Consider the following 20,095-nt stretch of genomic DNA (forward strand, 5'->3'; position numbering starts at 1 on the left):
ACTAATTAAATATATCTTTATAAAGAGTAAATTACACTTTTTGTCCCTAAACTTGACAGTTTTTTCACTTTTCGTCCCTAAACTTTAGAAATTACAATTTTGACCTTAAATTAATCAAAAAATTACCATATAACATTTTGTGAGTAACAATATCGAAATCTGGTTGACATATATTGTGTGGATTATCTTTATCTCCCGCCATTTTTTTAGGATTGTGTGTGTTTGTGTGTGATAAAATTGTAAGAGTGTGTGTGTTTCTGTGTGTGTGTGTGTGTGAGATAATTTAGGGATTAAAAGTGAGAGATAAATCGATTAAAGGGAGGGATATTGGGGGTTGGGTTTTCTAGTGCGCGGAGAGAGGAAAAGACGGAAGTGCCCTCACGTGATTCGCACGAGGGCTAGTTAACGGCGAAATTATAGCACCGTAAGCCAATTGGACGTTTATTGCAAAAATTGGACAAGTTTAAGGTCAAAATTGTAATTTCTAAAGTTTAGGGATGAAAAGTGAAAAAACTGCCAAGTTTAGGGACGAAAAGTGTAATTTACTCCTTTATAAATAAACATTTCAATAACAATTATTTCATCGTCGTTAAAAATAAAAAACAATTATTTCACCTAATTAAACTACTGTATAACCAATAGATAGTAAACTGTAAACATAAAAAAATTGTTTCAAAACATAATAAATAAATATGTATTTTCACTAATCGGCCAAAACAATATATAAGATGTGAAGTTGGACCAATTATCGATTTTAGTTATGGAATAATGGGAAGGACGAAAAGTGAAAAAAAAGTTAACGAATCTGGGCAAGTTAACGGAGAAAAACTAACAAAGTTGACGCAGTGACCAAAAGTGAAAAAATATGTCAAGTTCAGTGTATAATTTGCAATTTTTGAAGTTTAGTGACTAAAAGTGAAAAATGTGTCAAGTTCAGGGACCAAAAGTGTAATTTTCTTTTTTTTTAATTGATAAATTGTACATCAGGAAAACAATAAAAGAAAAACAATAAAATATACCTATTTGTAATTGCGGATGTTTGGGTATAAACTTAGAGCATTAATATGTCGTGTTATTATTATTATTATTATTATTTTTCTTTTAACATAATTATTCGTCTTTGAATTAACTGGTTTAACTTGTCCCAAAATTAGTGTTATGATCTCGACGCATACATTATTTTGTTAGTTGTGTTAGTTTAGTTCACATTTTTGTCAAAAGTGACGGGTCACTTTGTCACTTTATTTTACACGCATACATACATATATATATATATTCACACACACACAAAAAAGCCGAAGAATAAAACAACTCTTCACTTAACCAAAGAGAACAAATAATGAGGGTTAGTTGAAGAACTGGTGTCAATGATGTCACAAAGTGATTAGTTATTCTGTATGAACCAAATAGGCCATTAAAATTGATATAACAAGTATACAAAATTCATATGTAACTTGCGATTTGTTAATTAAGAGCCTTGACACAACTCGTGAATTGAGGGAGGGTATTCGATTAAGGGTATGTTTGGCACAAAAGCTTGGAGCTGAGGCTGTAGTTAAGGGCTTGGGGCTGGAGCATGACGTTGGGGCTAGGGGTTGGGGCTTTTTTTTCAACTCTCTTCCTACGAGCTTTTATTTTAAAGACCTTTTGAGGCTTTTAGAAGTTTTTCGGGGCTGGGGCTTTTGATTTCTTATGTATTGCTGTAACACCCGTCATTTAAAAACATGAATTTCCAAAACTTTCGCCTAACAGCGTCAAAGAAAGCGGAATTAAACTTGAAAAGTCCAAACTAGCAAAATCTGTTTGGTTTATTAATTAAATGGTGTTACTAGCATTATCATCAAAACAAATCTAAATGGAAATCTATCGGTTGCCCAACATTAAACAACCGACATTTTAGTAAATACAAATCATAAATATCTAAACACAAATCAACGTCTAATGCAGGTAGCCACTATGGGTAAACTACAGCCAGCTTCAAGATCATCTACCCATGCCTCACATCTTCTCACATCAACCTGCTCACTATTGTTGGACCTGAGGGCACAACACATTTTAAAAGAGCAAGTGTTAGCTAACGAATTAGCTAAGTAAGATAACACATAGTTTATAAAACGTTTGTCCATTTAAAACATTATATAAAAGTCATATTAAATCGTTTGGGCACATATCATCAAACATATCATCTCACATACAAATCATAGCATCAACATCTTTCATATTAGGATGGGTCATCCTAAATGTGCCTAGTCATCTTTTGCATCTCCACATATCACATCTAAACATCTTTATAATTGTGACATAAGTCACACATCTCATATAACATATGCATCTTTGTAAGTGTGACATAAGTCACACCCGACTGGATGGACAAACCTTACGGCTGTATATCATTGTCGTTAAGGAATGGCAAGCCAATCCAGGAGTAATATGTATGTACATGACAAGTGGGGCGGGTCAGACCTCCCGTATTACTCTTCACATCTTTGACCATGTTGCAAGGAGCCACCCAAGCAACCACATCTACGCACCCGCCGGGCAAGGGCAAGTACGGGTTAAGCTTAACACTTCACATCTAAATTACGAGCTCGATTTCACATCTCATATGGTTTAGGTGTTTATACTTCCTAAACAATTATCACATATACATCTTTACGTTTGGGCCCTTAAACGTGCACGTGTCATGGCAACTTAATAAGTCTAGTGAACTAGATGAACAAGCCATGTAATCATGCACATTTCACATATCATCAACATATATCACATTTCAATTCATCTTAAGACATTACATATCATTTCATAGCATATCATTACATCTCATATATTGCACGATATTTCATAGCATATCATTACATATCATCTTTCATTACATAACATAGCTCATTACATAATGTATTTCATAACAACCCAAGCATTTCATATCATATCATAACGTGTCATATCTATGGAGTAGCATTTCAGGCTTCAATATGCATATACATAGCCCATATCACCTCCCGTATAATTCCGAATACCCATAAGCAAACAAGAACCATTTTGGGAAGTTATTATATGAAAACTATGTTTTTGTTGAACCCTCAGCGTGTCAAAGTAGTGTATCTTACCTTGGTACTGCTTAACAATGAGTTACATATGTCTTACAGTGCTTGCTAAGTATCCCCGACAACCTATTATACATTAAACATACATTACATAAGTTAAACGGAGCGAAAATGGTGAACTGCAGTTAGTGGGGCGCACTGAATATTTTCTGACCTAAAACTGACCCTCATCAGTGGGTCGCACCACATTCCAGTGGGCCTCACTGGCTTCAGATTTTCCAAAAACGGGATTTTCGTGTTTCTTTCGTTTCGAACCCATCTCAAATCCTTACGACCGAAAACTTTCTAGATCACTTCAAAGCATCTTTTAAGACTTAATTAACACCATTAAACCATCAATTGATCTTTGGCTTACTTACATATACTAATCACTCGAATGAACCGAAATCGATAAACGAATTGCAATTAAAGCATACCCAACCCTTAAACCAGAGATGGGTGGACAAAATCTAACAAAGACCATTACCCTATGATCTTAGAATAAAGAATTACCTGTACGAATGATTGAGGGATCAAAACCTAGAAAAATCACCGCCGAATAGATCCAAAATCGCAAAAAACTTGAAGAGAGGCTTTAGGGTTCTTGAGGGAGAATTATTTTTGAGATTACAATCTGATTATGGGGTTTATGGAACGTGATATGGCCATAAATCTGCTGGACCAATTTTCCGAAACTTAACATCTATACCCTTGTACTTTATATCTTTCACTTATTGCCCCTTAAACTCTTACGGGAACACTTTTCATCACTTTAACTCAATCGGGAATACGTATCATTATTATTAATCACTTTACTAGCATATTACTTTGTCATATGACATATTAAACTCTCCATTTGAACACATTTAATGAAATTAATCATTAACACGTAGACACATTAATCATATATAACGACCGTAGTCATTATCGCACAACATTTTAACTATTAAGACGTATAAATTCGACGGAAGACAAACGTTGACTAACGACATGGTCAATGGTCGACATAAAATGTTAGGGATGTTACAATTACCTCCCCCTTAAGAGGATTCTGTCCTCAGAATCATTTAACCACTCATATGTAATTGACTTATCCATATCCTTAACTTTATCATGGCCAAACTCATTTAGCTCCGCACATAATGTTTTCTACTTTTACTTTACATTTCGACCGTTCTGTCATTTATTTGGTTCAATCTTTAAATCAGACGAAGTAATCAACTCATATATTCAACCTTCATAAGTAGTACCCACATTACATATGGCAAAGGCTATTCATTTGGCGTTTAAGCCCCACACACACGTATCCTTAATAACTTGCTACCATAACTCACATGACTCATTTGAACAAAGGGTCGACTCGCCATAACTTCCGATGCATAACATATCCCTCCATAAGGTTTTATGGTTAAACCATTATACTCACTTGTTTAATATAAGCTTTCTTTGCTCACTACAAAACCTTCAATCAATTTTGAGCTAATCAAACACTCGTTCAACAATTCTAACTTATGAGCTGTTATTTCATGTCATATGGCTCTCCAACTTTCCTTTCAATAATAGGTCATATCGTGAAGTGACGTCCACGCCTACATCGTAGTTGCCATTATATGTTAACTCAACAATGGTATATGAAAATCTCAACGCACTATCGCACGATCATATGACTTTCTCAGGTTTCTAAATCGTTCATTATCTTTCCCATCAAACTAGGAGTCGTAAACACCATTTGGGTTCACCATTCACTTCATACTTCGCCAAAACATATCTGAAAATTGTTTACATAACGGTCGTCTCGATTTGAAGCATTCAACAATTAGCTTTCACACTTTAAAAGAACTTATTCCACACACATATTTTCTTTCATGTCCAATAAAATGGTTCAATAGTTCACCAGGAAACAAACATTCTTGGACAACTATTATAGCAATCGTTCGTATCATTATCTAAAGCTTTTGCTCAACTTGGTCTCTTAGTCCTTGAATGAAGCGACTTCTCAGTTCCGCTAAGGGATCATTAAATAGCTACTTTCGTAACAAAAATTTCTGTGTCTAGTCTAGGCTTCTAACCCTATCACACGTCAACATATAATATTTATAACACCTTGTATCATAATAGATCATATCACATTTCAGGAGGCATCCAAATAAGCATATCACCATGGTTCATAAGCATGCTCAAGTACAACTTTTGGGTCGTAAGATGACCGAATGAGTCAAAACTCAGTTCTTGACAAATATAGCAGACTCAAAGACTTTTTCAAAAATGTAAGGTTTGACACCTAAAGAGCTCTAATAAATAAGTTACGATGTTTGCAAGACAAGTCTGCAGAATTCGTTGGAAACCTGACCATTTCTGGAAATCAACATTTTTCGCATGTCTCTAGGCAAAATCACAGAAAACTTTGTTCATGTCAAATTTAGGGGACACATAGAGGTTTTCATAAATATAAGATTCATCTCCTAAGTCGTCCATAATAAGAAGATATGATTTTTGCAATACGATTGAATTTTCAGACTCAATAAACTCTTTATTTTGCAAACAATTTCCACCATCAAACATTCATGTCAAGACACCACAACCTCTACAGTTCATACACATCAAATTATAACTTAGTCATCATTATGAAATCATCAACTGATTCATGGATTCATTATACTCATTTTACAATCGATTTGACACCCGAATGACCTAAATCGACTCATAAACGCAATCGATTCCATATCAAACCTTAAGACCAGATGTGAACCTTATATTGGTTGTATTTGAACATTAGGATGTCTGTAGAAACAACTTCCTACCTGTAGGAAATCTCAAGATACATATTGATTGCAATAACAATCATCAAACGACCTGAAATCGCCAATCTAATAACAAAACGTTTCTCCTCAATCAATACTCAACAAGTCCAGGTACGGGCGAAGTATATATATGGATAGATATGACTTATTTTTGCAAATATTTTGTTCTATGCCTTGGAGGATGATAAACGGATCGATTACATGCACCCGATTGATCTTTAATCCACCCGAAAACGTAAGAAATCGCACGAGGATCACTCCAAAAAGAAAGGGCGGTTTAGGGTTCTTAGGAGGAAAGAATAATATGAATTATAGGATAAGAATCTGACCTAATTACTCCTAATCATGTTTTGAAGTTCGAGGAACGGCAAGAATGGTCCCAAGACTTCTATACATCACATAAATAGCTTAAATCCCCCACCGGAGATTCAATCGACATATTTAAAACATCTTGGCATCTTAAACACATAATGTACATATCTTTAAGGCATTAAAGCCTCTCACATATAGCATATTAAATCCACATAAGCATTAACTCGTTTAAAGTCTTAACGGTAGCAAAGTGTTAACTTAACGACTCAAGTCATCTGTTACACAAAAGTTTGTGATGTTACAATGTAACAATCGTGATTTTTGACTCTATTATCATATGCACAATTTAACTAATTATTAAGTTAACCAATGTAGCACAAAGTGCAATTTGAGGTTCAATTCTGTGCAATATGTACATATGGATCAAATTATTAATTAATTTGAGACATGTGCTAGTCGTGGTCATTAGTTAGTGCTAATCGATCTTTCATTTAGATGACATTTAAATTAACTAGAAACATTAAATGGATCCTCCATGGGTCTCACCCAATCCATGACCCACCTAATTTACCCAACCTTATCTCTCCATATTCTTCCACCCTCCTCCTCCACCCATATCATTTCTACCTTCTCTTTCTCTCTCTCTATTTCTCTCCCAAGAACAAACACACATAATCTCACTCTCTCTCTAGAAATTCACCACAATTATTGTCTTTTGAAGAAAGATTTGTACAAGAAACATTATCATATTCATTTTATCTATAACATGTCAAAATATTGAGTCTTCAAAGTGCAAGAATTCTTCCATTCGGGTCAATTTTCGGATTTGAGCATTGTGGAGGTTTTGGTAAGTGATTTCTAGCTCAAATTCATCATTTCAAGTTGCTAAGCATGCCTTTAAATCAAATCAAGGTGTTCATGGTGAAAATTCGGGTCAAAACCAATTTGGGTTCAAATTAGGGATTTCAAAGTTCTTAAATTAGGTCAAAATCATTTTGAGTCAAAGAATAATGTCATGAAACGAAATTCTTGAGTGGGTTATGCTCAAACATGTTAGTCATGATTAAAAACTAGTCATTGAACTTCTTAAACCGATTTCTAAGCCGAAAATTGGGTTTTGGGTCGATTTAGGGTTGCAAATGGGTCAAAAACGGGTTAAGCACGCAAAAGAGGTTAAGGGTCGAATTTGTGAGGTGGGTTATGTTTAATTATGTATGTATATGTTTAAAATAGAGTTTGAACCTTCCCAAATCGATTTTTGAGGTCAAGAATGGTTGTTTCTCACATCTGCACGTCGTGACTCCCGTTTGTCTTGTTAATGGCCGTTAGTATCTAAAGGGCGTGTAATAGCCGTTAGTCAATTGCCCCTGTAACGACCGTCAGTCTCGTTAATGGCCGTTAGTATCTGAAGGGCGTGTAATGGCCGTTAGTCTTGTTAATGGCCGTTAGTACCTGAAGGGTGTGATGGCCATTACTTTTGGTAACTCCCGTTAAGGACCGATTTTGATAACATTTTGAAACGTTTATAACTTTTGATCCGTAAGTCAAACTGAGCCATATGAACTATCATTGGAATCGTATGAGAGTCTAATTTCTTGTGATAACATCCATTTGGGGTGAATCTTACTCCATTTCTAAAAGTGTCGAGTCAAGTGTCTTGTTCATAGCCGGGAGAGTCATTGTAGCGTTTTTGGGGTTGTGACTTGACTTAAATTGACTAGACCAACTTGTTTAAGAGTTTAGAATTAACATTGATGACATTATGATATATCTCTCTTTGCAAATTATATATAACTCATCCAAAAACAAAATTATATATATATAACTCGTATTTTGCTACCTACTTTGAAATATCTAAGTACTTGTATTTGAAATATCTAAGTACTTGTATCTAAATAACTGTAAATGTAATGTCGGATATGAGAGAGGTTGAGATATAGACAGCTTTAACTTAACTTAGGTAAAAAAGTTTTTTCTAGATTCTATCTAAGTGATAAAAAAAGATCTCCGACCTTTTACATAAGGTAATGATTGAACCCTTGACCTCTTTCTCCAGAAACCAAGGTGTTAACCACTTAATCCAACCATGCTACTTTGTACTTGTATCTAAATGTTATGTACACGTTTACATTAGATTCAAAAATTAACTAATCAAAAGATTTATTCATGATTCTTGACATTTATTTTACACGGCTCGTGTGTTGTTACTAGTCTAAGGCTAGTACGTAATAATTATAATTAAAATTAATAATAAGACAAATAATTTTCAAAAACCACCCAAAACATAAGATCCGCGCGCTCATATAAAGAATTGAAGACATGGCAAGGCAGCTAGATCTTGAAATGCGAAAGAGCAGAACTTCCATCAAGGCCCTTCCTCATGTAGTAGCTATTATATTCCTTTGTGGTTGTGGCTCTATATTTGGCAGGATTATTTTCGGAAAGCAACTCTTTGATTGGTTCAAAAACTTTGGAAGCTGTAGTAGTTCGACCCGTTGAAAAGAAGGATGCCACGGAAACTCTTGGGCCAACACTATTTGCCAACACTTTGTGTTGAGAACTTATGAACTCGTCGTTTGAAATTAGCTGTAGTAGATCACCCGCATTAATTACTAGAGCTCCTTTGATGGGCGGAACATCTGTCCATTGGTTCTCATAAAACACTTTAAGGCCTCCAACATCGTCTTGCAAAAGAATGGTTATGAAACTGTTGTCAGCGTGGTCGGGGATGCCTATTGCTAACTCGGGTTGTGGACACGCTGGATAGTAATGGGCAATAAGCGCAACCCCTTCAAGACATCCCATGTTCGATAGGTGATCAGGTTTTAACCCAAGAGCCTCAGATAGTAACTCGAACAGACAACCTCCGACCTTCATCACTTGGGACGAGTACTCTGGCCATATATCTCTAAAAGTACAACCAAATTTATATAATTAGAATTATAATAAAATATTTTATAAAAATAGTAAAAGGGAAAAGTGAATATAAGGTTGTCCGGTACCTAAGCTAAGGTGTGGAACCCCTCATATACAAATTTTTTAATATTTTTTGACTAATGAATAAATGTTTGGGCCCCATGAATTTTATGGATTAACAAAACAAAATGTGAGTGTTCTGCACCTAATCTTAAGTACCAAACAGCATTATATTGCCATCCCTATAGTAAAATAATTAAAAAGGGAGTTGAAGTTAAACCTGCAACTAGGCGGCAACTCATCTGGTTGAGGAGTAATATGAGCCATGTCACAAAAGATGGTATCTCGCCAATTAGCTACTGGCGAACTAAACAAGTCGAAATTGCTATTGTAAACAACCCGTTGCTTCTCGTTCATATCTCGTGTGTACCATTTTTTTTTCACCTCATTATCTTCTTCAAAGAATCCAAACACTCCCTTTTTCATATCCTCCAAAATGCTAAATGGGATTCCATGATTCACTATCTGAAAGAACCCCCAGCTCCCCATGGCATCCTTCACTTCCGCGATCACTTGTTTTCGCCTAATTGGGTCTTGGTTGATTCCTTCTAGGTTGATGGTTGGTAGGGTTAGTTTGGAATGGTCAGACTTGAGATAATCTGGTGAAGGTACATGGAATATTCGAGGGATTTGTGTGACTCCCGCATCAACAAGTCCTTTGACACCAAGTTTTGTTTCATCGAATGTCTTGAGCTCAGCTTTTCGATCATAATTTGGTTCGGCCATTTTATGTTGTTATATGTATTTTCTTGCTGCTGATTTTGTATACCAACATGCAAGTAATGGTATGCTTTATATATATGCATTGATCTATACACGTGGTAATAACATATATATATAAATAAGTATGATAATTGATCAACTTGCTTAAGTATATCATAGTTGGTGATATTGATTTTATTGATAATTTATACTTAAATGATTTCAGATTAATTGATGCTATAATCAAGATGGTTTTTTATTATATTTTAAAGTGATTATTTAATTAATTGCGTTTGTAAAATACAAATAATGTAAAAAAGTGGATGAAAAAATGATTACGTTCTATGAAAACGCAATTTTGAAAACACATGTTTTTTTAAAACGTCATTTTGAAAATGCATATTTATTTGAAAACGCAAAATCTGTTTTGGAAAAACAACACCAAACACACACCCCGTCTAAAAAAGGATATATTTTTATATAAAGTTGACAAATAACCTTTTTACTTGCCATTTCTTCTTTATATTTTGTGTTTAGTTTATGTCATGTAAATTAATAAAATTTATTTTTCATTGAGTTAATCTATCTATAATATAACTAAAAGAGTAGGTTGGGGGTATACCTGACACCCCTTATAGCTTTTTTTAGGTCTAAAACTCTTTCCTAAATACTCTAGAGATCTATTCATTTTCTAGATTTTTTTAATTTTTATTTGCTTATTAAATAGATAATATATTTAAAACTTTATCATAAAACTTTTTCTATCAAACAAATATTTTTAAATTTTAAAGATATATATAATATCAATAAAACTCTCTCAATAATCAAATTATTATACATACAACCTAAATTTGTATTAATCATTTTCATTCATATTATTTATTTCCTTCCTAACTTTAATAAACAAATCAAGTTCACTAAATTTCTCAACAAAAAAGAACATATGTTTTTTTATATCACTTTAATTTTATTTTTTGAATTTGCTCGTGTTTGTTTATTAGTATTTGATATTCAATTGTTATGTTAATGTAATTTTTCATCTCTTTTAATTTAGTTTGTTGTCAATTGTAGTTTGATTATGGTTTCTTCTTCTACTACAAAATAATTTTTTCTTTTACATTTGTTTTGTTTGTTATTTTTTACCTGTTTTGCTATTTATTATTTTAATATTTATCTTTGATATACATATAGTTTGACACTAGTATATATATAGAGAGAGAGGATGAGTTTTTGTGGCTGTTAGACACCCAATTTTAGGTGTAGAATCTCTCACATCTGGTTTTTTTAATCCATAAAAACCATGGGTGACTAAGCATTTACAGATATATTAAAAAATTAGTATATGAGAGATTCTACACCTAAACTTTGGTCAAACATTTATATATATATATTATAATAAGGAATTTGCTATTGACTGCCCCTGGGGCATTGTCTAATTTTAATCAATTATCTCATAACTTCCATATATATATAGTGTTGTAGCATTAATTGAAATTAACATAATTTTGTGGATCGAATTTCTTTTTTAAAACGACATTCTGATCTATTTTTACTCTTAAATTATACGCATTGTGTATCGAATTTGCCTTTTCCTTTTATTAGTTCATTACATACATGTTAGTGGTTATTTTGTATTGTTTAATTTTCTCCAGTTAATTAACCAACAACAATTTCTTGTATTATGTTATGTAAATGGATTTTTACCTTTTCAACTTTTGTAAGTAGTACCTAAACATTAAAAAAAAACCGATTATATATTTTTAAAAGATAACTTGTATCAAATAAATTATATACAAACACACAATATCACTCACATTTTGCAAACAAATGAACAACACATAACCATAAATACTTTTACTTTTGAAGCTTCTATGATAAATGTATACACAATTTTTCATTATAGACGAACAAAAATAAGGATTCGGTAGAGAAAAAAAGAAGATATAATTAGTCTATAAAATCATCAAAGTTCAATAATAGATATTTCTTACATATATTATAAAAAATACTGATGCGTAGATCACGCGAAAACTAAGCACAACCGAATTTAATAACAACTTGAAATACTACTTTTGGTATTTTCTGATTTTTATGAAACAAAAACAAGATAATAAAATAAAAGGATAGATAAAAGAATCTACCACTAAGATTCGTAAAGGCTAGGCCACCGACATCAAGGATAAAGGAAACACTCCAACCCACCACTATGTTTGATAAAGGTCTAGCCACCACAAACACAGATAAAGGAATCGAAGATTTAAGATCTCACCACTATATTTTATAAAGGACGAACCACCACAAATATAGATAAAGGGATCACTCCAAACCACCAAGATCAAAGATCTATAAAGGTAAATGAAGATTTTTAAGAAATAGAGGCTGCTCTATTAATTTTATTCAATTCAACATAATCTGTTTTTACAAAGAGAAATACAACCCCTATTTATAGCCACATAAACTATTTCCTATGAGTTATCGAAATAATAATAAAATAATCTAAAAGCTGTCATGTGCAAAGGACTATCACTAATTTATTAGCCAATGGGAAATGGACAGACAAAGCTTCTAAAAAGATTCCTTTTGTAAGAGGACCCACAAACCGTTAGAAATAACGTGGCCACTCACTTTTCCTTGTCTTCTTCTTCGACAACTGTCATTCTTCCTTTATTTGGACCCCACAATCATGCGACAGACACAAACTTTATTAAGGCAACTGAAAAGTGACATCTGGACTTTCACTGGAGACTTTAAATCTGGAGCATTCATCAGTAGACTTGACTGGAGCTGGTCACTGGAGTGCTTCAGTGGAGAACGTTACTAGTGGACTTCTGGAAAGCTTCACTGGTGGACCACTACTGGTAACATCTGGAGCAACATGCCACTGGAGAAGGGTCACTACTGGCAACTGGACTGGTTCAAGAAATACTTGTTTAAAATGGGCGACAACTGGTAGAATCAACATTGCTTATTATGGTGATATTATCTGGCCAGTTCTCCCAATTCACTTAATTTCTTTAGTTCAGTTGGGTTTTCCAGTTCACTTGTTTTCTCCAGTTCAGTGAACTTGGACATTTCTGCATCAAATACTCAACCTAACGACATTAATTTTGAAGAGTAAACAAAATGTCTTTTGCTAGAAGATAATCACAAATCAATAAGATTGAATATCCTATCAAACCAAATAAAAAATAATATTCTATTTTAAGGTCTAAATTTTGTTCATTTTGTTTAATGTAATATTGAAATCAAGGGTAAATTTAAAGATCCATACATATAAGTGGACGGAAGTCATGGCTATAATATCTAATCACGGGCAATTTTGGTATACTAAATTTCATTAAATTCATTAATTAAATACTAAAGCTATAAAAATATGAAAATTATCAGTTTATTAATTGGAGTTAAACAATGCCCCAAGGACACCCAATAGCAAATCCCATTATAATAATGAGTTACATATTGAGTAAATGAATAATTAGTAAGATATTTTGCCATCTATTATGGAATTATTTTAAGAAATAAGGTTGTCATCTTTATATCGATACACTCTTTTTTTTTAACGGCATTCTAATTTACACATACACCTAAATTACAACAATGCTTGGGATGAAACTCAAGTTTCTCGAAAAATTTCTATTAATTCACCACCACAAACGTAACAAGTGGGACTCGAACCCAAATAAACCCCCTAAATCAAAGACCTTATTAATGAGTCATCAACCTAAATAGCTTAATTCAATCAACTTTAAATTTATTTTGTAACAAATAACCACTATTTACATTCCATTGCTATATTATAGAAGGTAATATCCCCGCCCTATGCAAGAATTGGTACGAACCTATGTAAATTTATTTTTTAAACGATGCTGTGTAGTTACTTAATCATATTTTTAGTTACAGATTAAACGGTTGAGAATTTCAATCTTTGCGTGTAACCTTTACATACTTTCCTTTTACTTATTAGATTTGATAACGTGGTTTTACATGTTCACCTAAAGGGTTTTAATTTTTGGCATAAGAATATATATAATTTTAATTACTAATTAATTAAATAGTTGTTTGTGTTCTTGTTTATCATTTCATATGTCATGGTGATGGTGAATATTTGTTTATTGTGTGATACCTATACAATATGTTAAGTTTGATTTTCTTATCATTCTATATCAACAACAAAAAATCGTTTTCGTATGAACTCGATCTACAATGTTGTTATATAACCGAAAACTAGCTATAATTTTATCAAATAATATCCTTATTTGATAAACTAGCTATAATTTTCTTATCATTAGTTTTTTCATTGCAAAATTATATTCTTATTCGTTCTAACTTTAATATCCTATTTTGGATAAACTAATAAAGTATAAAATATTTTTCTATAAACGTATTCCATATGGTTTTTCATTTTTACCTATATCATGCAATGCACGACTTTAATCTAGCTCTTTACATATTCATTGATTAATACAAGTGGTGATAAGTTAAAATTACCGACTTAATATTATACAATTTGAATTAATATTACCAGATTTTAAACCCCTAATATAGTGTTAAATTAAAATATATATATATATATATATATATGTATGTATGTATGTAGAAGAGTAATTTCTAATTTTGGCCACGGTTCTTTTTTTTTTCCCGCATAGTACTACATCATTAAGTTTACTAAGTTGTAGATATTCTCAAAATGAGTCAGGGGTTCAAGTTTTAAGTAACTTGTTATAGAGACTAGATGGGTGTCCGTGCATTGCAGTAGTACCATTTAAAAACGATAGTTAAGTGTGGTGATGATGGATACGAAAGACGATGGTCGGGGTGTCGGTGATGATAGATACTGTCACACTGGAAAATGATAGTATGAAAGAATGGGAGACAAAGAAGTGGTGTAAAGTGAACGTGTGTTACTTATTGTAGGGTTAAGGGTAATTTAGGGATATTGTAAAAGGTGCTTAAAGTTTTAAACCTTATTTTCTTTATAAGGGTTTATAGATTTGTTTAATTAAGAAAGACTATATTTTAAGTAGATTAAGCTTTAATTATTCAATTGGAAAATTAAACATTTAATTGTTCAATTGAGATTTAAAATAAGTAGCTTATACTAAAATTTAAGATTTTGGATTAGAGGTCATGTGTGCATGTATCACAATGAAGCCTTTCTATAATATTTAATAAAACAAACCATCCTTTTTTTCTCTAAATTTTTTGCTTTTTAAATACCAAAAATACCTTTCTCCTTTATTTACTAACTAGATTTTAGACCCGTATAAATATACAGATGTATATAAGAATTATACGCTAAACAAACGTAAAATATGTTCATGACAAAAAAAAAAGTAAAATATGTTCATGACAAAAAAAAAAGAAATCGTGAAATAAGTTATATGAACTAAATATATCTGGTTTGTAAAGTTCCATTTAAAAATATATTTATCAGACTTTGTTAGTTCATTTTATAGAGATTTATCTTTTGAAGAAGATTAAGGTTCAAACTTGACATAGGTTTTGGATTAATTTTAGAAGTAAAGCTAGATTTGGTATATTTAATACTATTATGTTAGTTTATGAACTTTTAATGCATCAAAATGAAATTTTTAAGTGTTTAGACCGTGTTATCATTTTAAGGCTCAATGTATTTGGGTTATTAACCTATATTGCCAAAGGCAAAGTTGAGATAATGTGGTTGAGTTTCACCTGGACACTAGCCTAGCTGGGGATTAGTGGGTACAAATGGTATATGAGATCAGAGGGTTCCCATCCAATTACCCCTATATATATATATATAAATGAGGTTTTCCTTGGTCTTCAAAAATTGTTTCAAGCACCGACAGAACCGGAATCGCCCCTTCTTTCAAACTAAAGACATTATTTAATAGCTATTTTGCTTCAATTTATTCGATACAAATCAAAAACAAAAATTCACTTGTGGCATACCAGATCTCGATCGATTGACGTAATTTTTCTACGGCGTTCCTCTCTCCATCGGAACAATAGGGCCGTTATGCTCATTACTAAACTTGTTGAAGAGATGAAATGGCCGATACTACTAGAAGAATTCCTCTTTGGATAATAGGTACATTTCTTATGTACCTATGGGTGCTATGTTGGATTTGAATCAGATTTCGGATCTTTTCTTCATCTTGAATTCAATTAGATTTGCTAAGGATGCGTCTAACGCTTGACAAAAGTTAACTTATAGTCAGATGAGGCGCGGGATAAAAGATTGAATATACTATCAACTTCACTATTTTAGTTTTTTTAATTTTAATTTTGAGTCATGGGTACAGGACCCTATACATGTAAGACCTATTGCTCATGCTCAAAATCGGACGTGAAAGTTTACTCTCATCCGGCTCAAGTAAGTCAAATAAAGAAAAAAAGAAAAAGAAGAATCTACTTCAACCGATATGCCCTTAGGCACGGCCATACATAACATAGAAATCACACCTTGAAAGGGTGGACAATTATATATATATATATATATGTGGGGTGACTATCAAATGAGAACCAAATTAAAATGAGAACCAAATTAAAATGTGAACAAATGAGAACACTTAAAAACTACATTTTGATTCATTAAAAGTCCATAAAACTAACATAGTGCATAACTAATTATCATTATTTAAGTGTTTAACAACCCATTGATCCGTCAAAATAAAAAAAATCATGTTTTTTGTTGGATGCACCATTTTGATGAATATACATCCAAGATGGATGCACAAAACAAAAAATGTGATTTTTTCGATTTTGACGGATCAATGTGTTGTTAAACACTTAAATAATGATAATTAGTTATGCACTATGTCAGTTTTATGGACTTTTAATGCATCAAAATGTAGTTTTTAAGTATTCTCACCGGAATGTTATATATATATAGGGTGATCATCAAATGAGAATTAAATTAATATAAGAACAAATAAGAACACTTAAAAACTACATTTTGATGCATTAAAAGTCCATAAAACTAACATAGTGTATAACTAATTATCATTATTTAAGTGTTTAACAACACATTGGCATGTCAAAATCAAGAAAATCATGTTTTTTTTGTGCATCCATCTTGGATGCATATTTTTCAAAATGATGCATCCAACAAAAAACTTGATTTTTTCGATTTTGACGGCTCAATGTGTTGTTAAATACTTAAATAATGATAATTATTTATGGACTATGTTAGTTTTATGGACTTTTAATGCATCAAAATGATGTTTTTAAGTGTTCTTATCGTTCTTATTTTAAAAGTGTACTCACCGGAGTGTTATCATATATATATATATATATAGGGTTGTGTTATATTAGGGACTCCTTATTTTAGGGACCATTAGGGACATGTAACTTACACATGTGTAAGTCGTGGTGGCGGTGGTCGCCGTCGTCGGAGAATCATGGTGGTGGTCGCAGATGATGGTGGTGGTGGTGATGATGGTGGTTGTATAACTTACACATGTGTAAGTGTACTTACACGTGTGTACGTCGTGGTGGCGGTGGTCGCCGTCGCCGGAGGATCATGGTGGTGGTCGGAGATGATGGAGTGGTGGTGATGATGGTAGTGGTGGTGGTCAGAGATGATGAAAAATGAATGATTAAGAAGTGTCCTTAATAGTTCTTAAAATAAGGAATCTTTAATTTAACTTTTCCATATATATATATATATATATATATTAAGATAAGATTAATATTAAAATTAAAACTAAAATATGATCAAGAATATTAAGTTAAGACTAAGATTAAGATAAGAAGATGAAGATTTAGAGAAGATTAAGTTTAAAATTACAATATAAAAAAAATAGAGATAAACAAAAAGATTAAAATATGATTGTTACACATTATAATTGAAAATAAAATTAAACATAGAAACGTAATTTTAAATGGATTAGATTTTTTTATTTTATTATATTAGTTAAAGACTAAATTGTGTTAAAATATAATTGTATTTTCCATATATCTTTATAAGTTACGATCCACCTATGTTAGATTTTTTTACTTTTATAATCAATTTTTTTATGACTTTTGATAGAAATGAGAATTATGATTGGTTAATAAGCTATTAGGTAACTTGTCTTTTAGTATATATAAAGATAAAGATAAAGATAAATATCTAGGATATCTATAAATTAAATATCCGTAAATTGTGAATTTTAATTTTTGTATTTATAATTATGACATCAGCAATTTTTAATTTGACAAAATTGAGAGCTATGATTGGTCAATAAGTCGTTGGGTCAGTTGTCTTTTAGTATATATAAAGATTTAAACATCTTCATCTAATATACCTATAGTACCCTTAATGTAATAATTTACAGTATAGATCCTCAACACTTAAAATAACTACAATAACACTTTTAACATCAGTTACTTTTACATTCACCACTATCATCGCTGTCATCACCGTCCTCAATGTTGTTTTCACCGCTGCTGCATTGTACGAACATAAATTTAGTATAATAAAAAGAAATTAAGTATTAATTAATATCACAATGAAGCGTTATAATGGCGAAAAAGGAAAAGATTGGTCGTTAAAAGGGTTCCGCTGTCCAATCATAATCCGGTTGGGCGGCCATTATATATTTTATATATATTTACTGGCTGCTATGTTTTTTGGCTGCTATGGTAATTCCAACATGCAAGAAGTAATAATCTTCATATATTGCATTGATCTAATGATCTGATTAACTTGCTTAAATATAGTAAACTACTTTTTGTATTGAGGCGTTGGGCGGCCATTATATTTCTTTATGTCTTTTTTGGCTGCTAGTATACCGACATGTAACAAATAATTTTCTTTTTATACGCATTATATTATATACACTATTAAAGCAAATGGACTCATAAATGACGAGTTCCATTCGTATATGTAACACCTCATTTTAAAGAATCTTATGCGGTCATCCGTCATCGCAACTCACACGTTGAGCTTAAAGTGACTCTTTTCTTTTGGTTGCACATTTAAAACATAATGTACAAGACTACAAGCTAAGTGGTATATGGAAATACTTATTGTTATTTTAGGTTTAGTTATATATTTAAGTTATATATTTTCTATTTTTGTTTGTGAAAGAATTTACTCGCGAGTATCAAAAGTACTAGCATATATTGTCTTAACAATTATATATTCATCTTACACGGGAGCATAAGAGTCATAGACCATCTTCTAATGTATATATATATATATATATATATATAAATAAAGAGAGAGAGAATTGATTTATTGTGAGAGCTAATTATATATTGTGTGGAAACCAATTATGTCCATTAGATTAAAAAGTCAAAGATTAATAAAAAAAACAATGACATTTCAGTAAAAAAATCTATTAGTTTAATGAATATAAGTACCGAAAGGGCATAAGGATACTCGTAAAACTAGAACGAGTATGGTACCCGCGCAATGCGGCGGCAAGTCGGCGATAACGGTGGTGGCGACATCTATTGGTGTAAGTAAAAGTATTTGATTTAAAAAGGTTAGTAGAGATATTTTCTAATATAATTAACCCGCGTAATGCGGCGGCAAGTCGGCGATAACGGTGGTGGCGACATCTATTGGTGTAAGTAAAAGTATTTGATTTAAAAAGGTTAGTAGAGATATTTTCTAATATAGTTGATTAATGGTGTGATTTAATATTAAGGGTTGATAATGATGATTTAATTTATTAAGGGTATTTTGGTCAATTCGAATGTCCTATTTATGTAAACTTTCAACATAGAGTTATAATTTTTATATAGTAGTATAGATAAGCCGAAATGTACGTTCATGTTTCATGGATTTTAATATTTGTAAGTATCACGCGCAGTTCAAAAAACGCAAGGTCATGGCATTTCTTATTTTCTTTTTAAATTTAATACGGAGTAGTACATTAATATATTTTACTAATATAAGTTTTTGTGATTAATATTTTTTAATTATAAGAATTTTAAAGCTATAAAATTTTTAACTTGTACACATATGAATAATCTTATTTATAAGTGTATAAAGTTTTAATTATGAACTTTTTATTTTGTACACATGTTTTAATTAATACATATGTATTATAATATTAGAGGTTATAAATTTTTAATCGGTACACATATGAATGATGTTATTCATAAGTGTACAATAACTTTAGCTATATATATATATATATATATATTTTAACTAGGTCTTTACCCGCACGTTGTACGGTTATTGAATTAATTTTTTTAAGTTTGTAATATTGATATTGATAACCAAAAAATTAGTTTAGTTAGCATAAT

At 31.7% G+C, this 20,095-nt stretch overlaps 1 protein-coding gene and 1 long non-coding RNA gene across 2 annotated transcripts; both read right to left on the minus strand.

Annotated features, from left to right (window-relative positions):
* Nucleotides 1-1,997: 1,997 nt before the first annotated feature.
* LOC122595040 lies at nt 1,998-3,624 on the minus strand. The gene is made up of 3 exons (XR_006323183.1): nt 3,594-3,624; nt 3,105-3,167; nt 1,998-2,037 (listed from the first exon to the last, which is right to left on the minus strand). It is a non-coding gene; the product is annotated as an uncharacterized LOC122595040 (long non-coding RNA).
* A 4,900-nt stretch (nt 3,625-8,524) lies between these two features.
* On the minus strand, nt 8,525-9,895 carry LOC122598610 (1-aminocyclopropane-1-carboxylate oxidase homolog 3-like). Its single transcript, XM_043771196.1, has 2 exons — nt 9,390-9,895; nt 8,525-9,101 (listed from the first exon to the last, which is right to left on the minus strand). The coding sequence occupies exons 1-2, from the start codon at nt 9,893-9,895 to the stop codon at nt 8,525-8,527; spliced, it is 1,083 nt and encodes a 360-aa protein (XP_043627131.1).
* Between the last annotated feature and the right edge of the window lie 10,200 nt (nt 9,896-20,095).

This window comes from Erigeron canadensis, chromosome 4 (assembly GCF_010389155.1).
Source record: "Erigeron canadensis isolate Cc75 chromosome 4, C_canadensis_v1, whole genome shotgun sequence".
NCBI lineage: Eukaryota > Viridiplantae > Streptophyta > Magnoliopsida > Asterales > Asteraceae > Erigeron > Erigeron canadensis.

Bases quoted from the DNA above. Each gene is read 5' to 3' on its own strand.
- LOC122598610 (XM_043771196.1), bottom strand. From the start codon at position 9,895: ATGGCCGAACCAAATTATGATCGAAAAGCTGAGCTCAAGACATTCGAT. The intron at 9,102-9,389 runs GTTTAACTTCAA...TTGTACTTTTAG, and splicing joins GAGTTGCCGCCTAGTTGCAG to AGATATATGGCCAGAGTACT.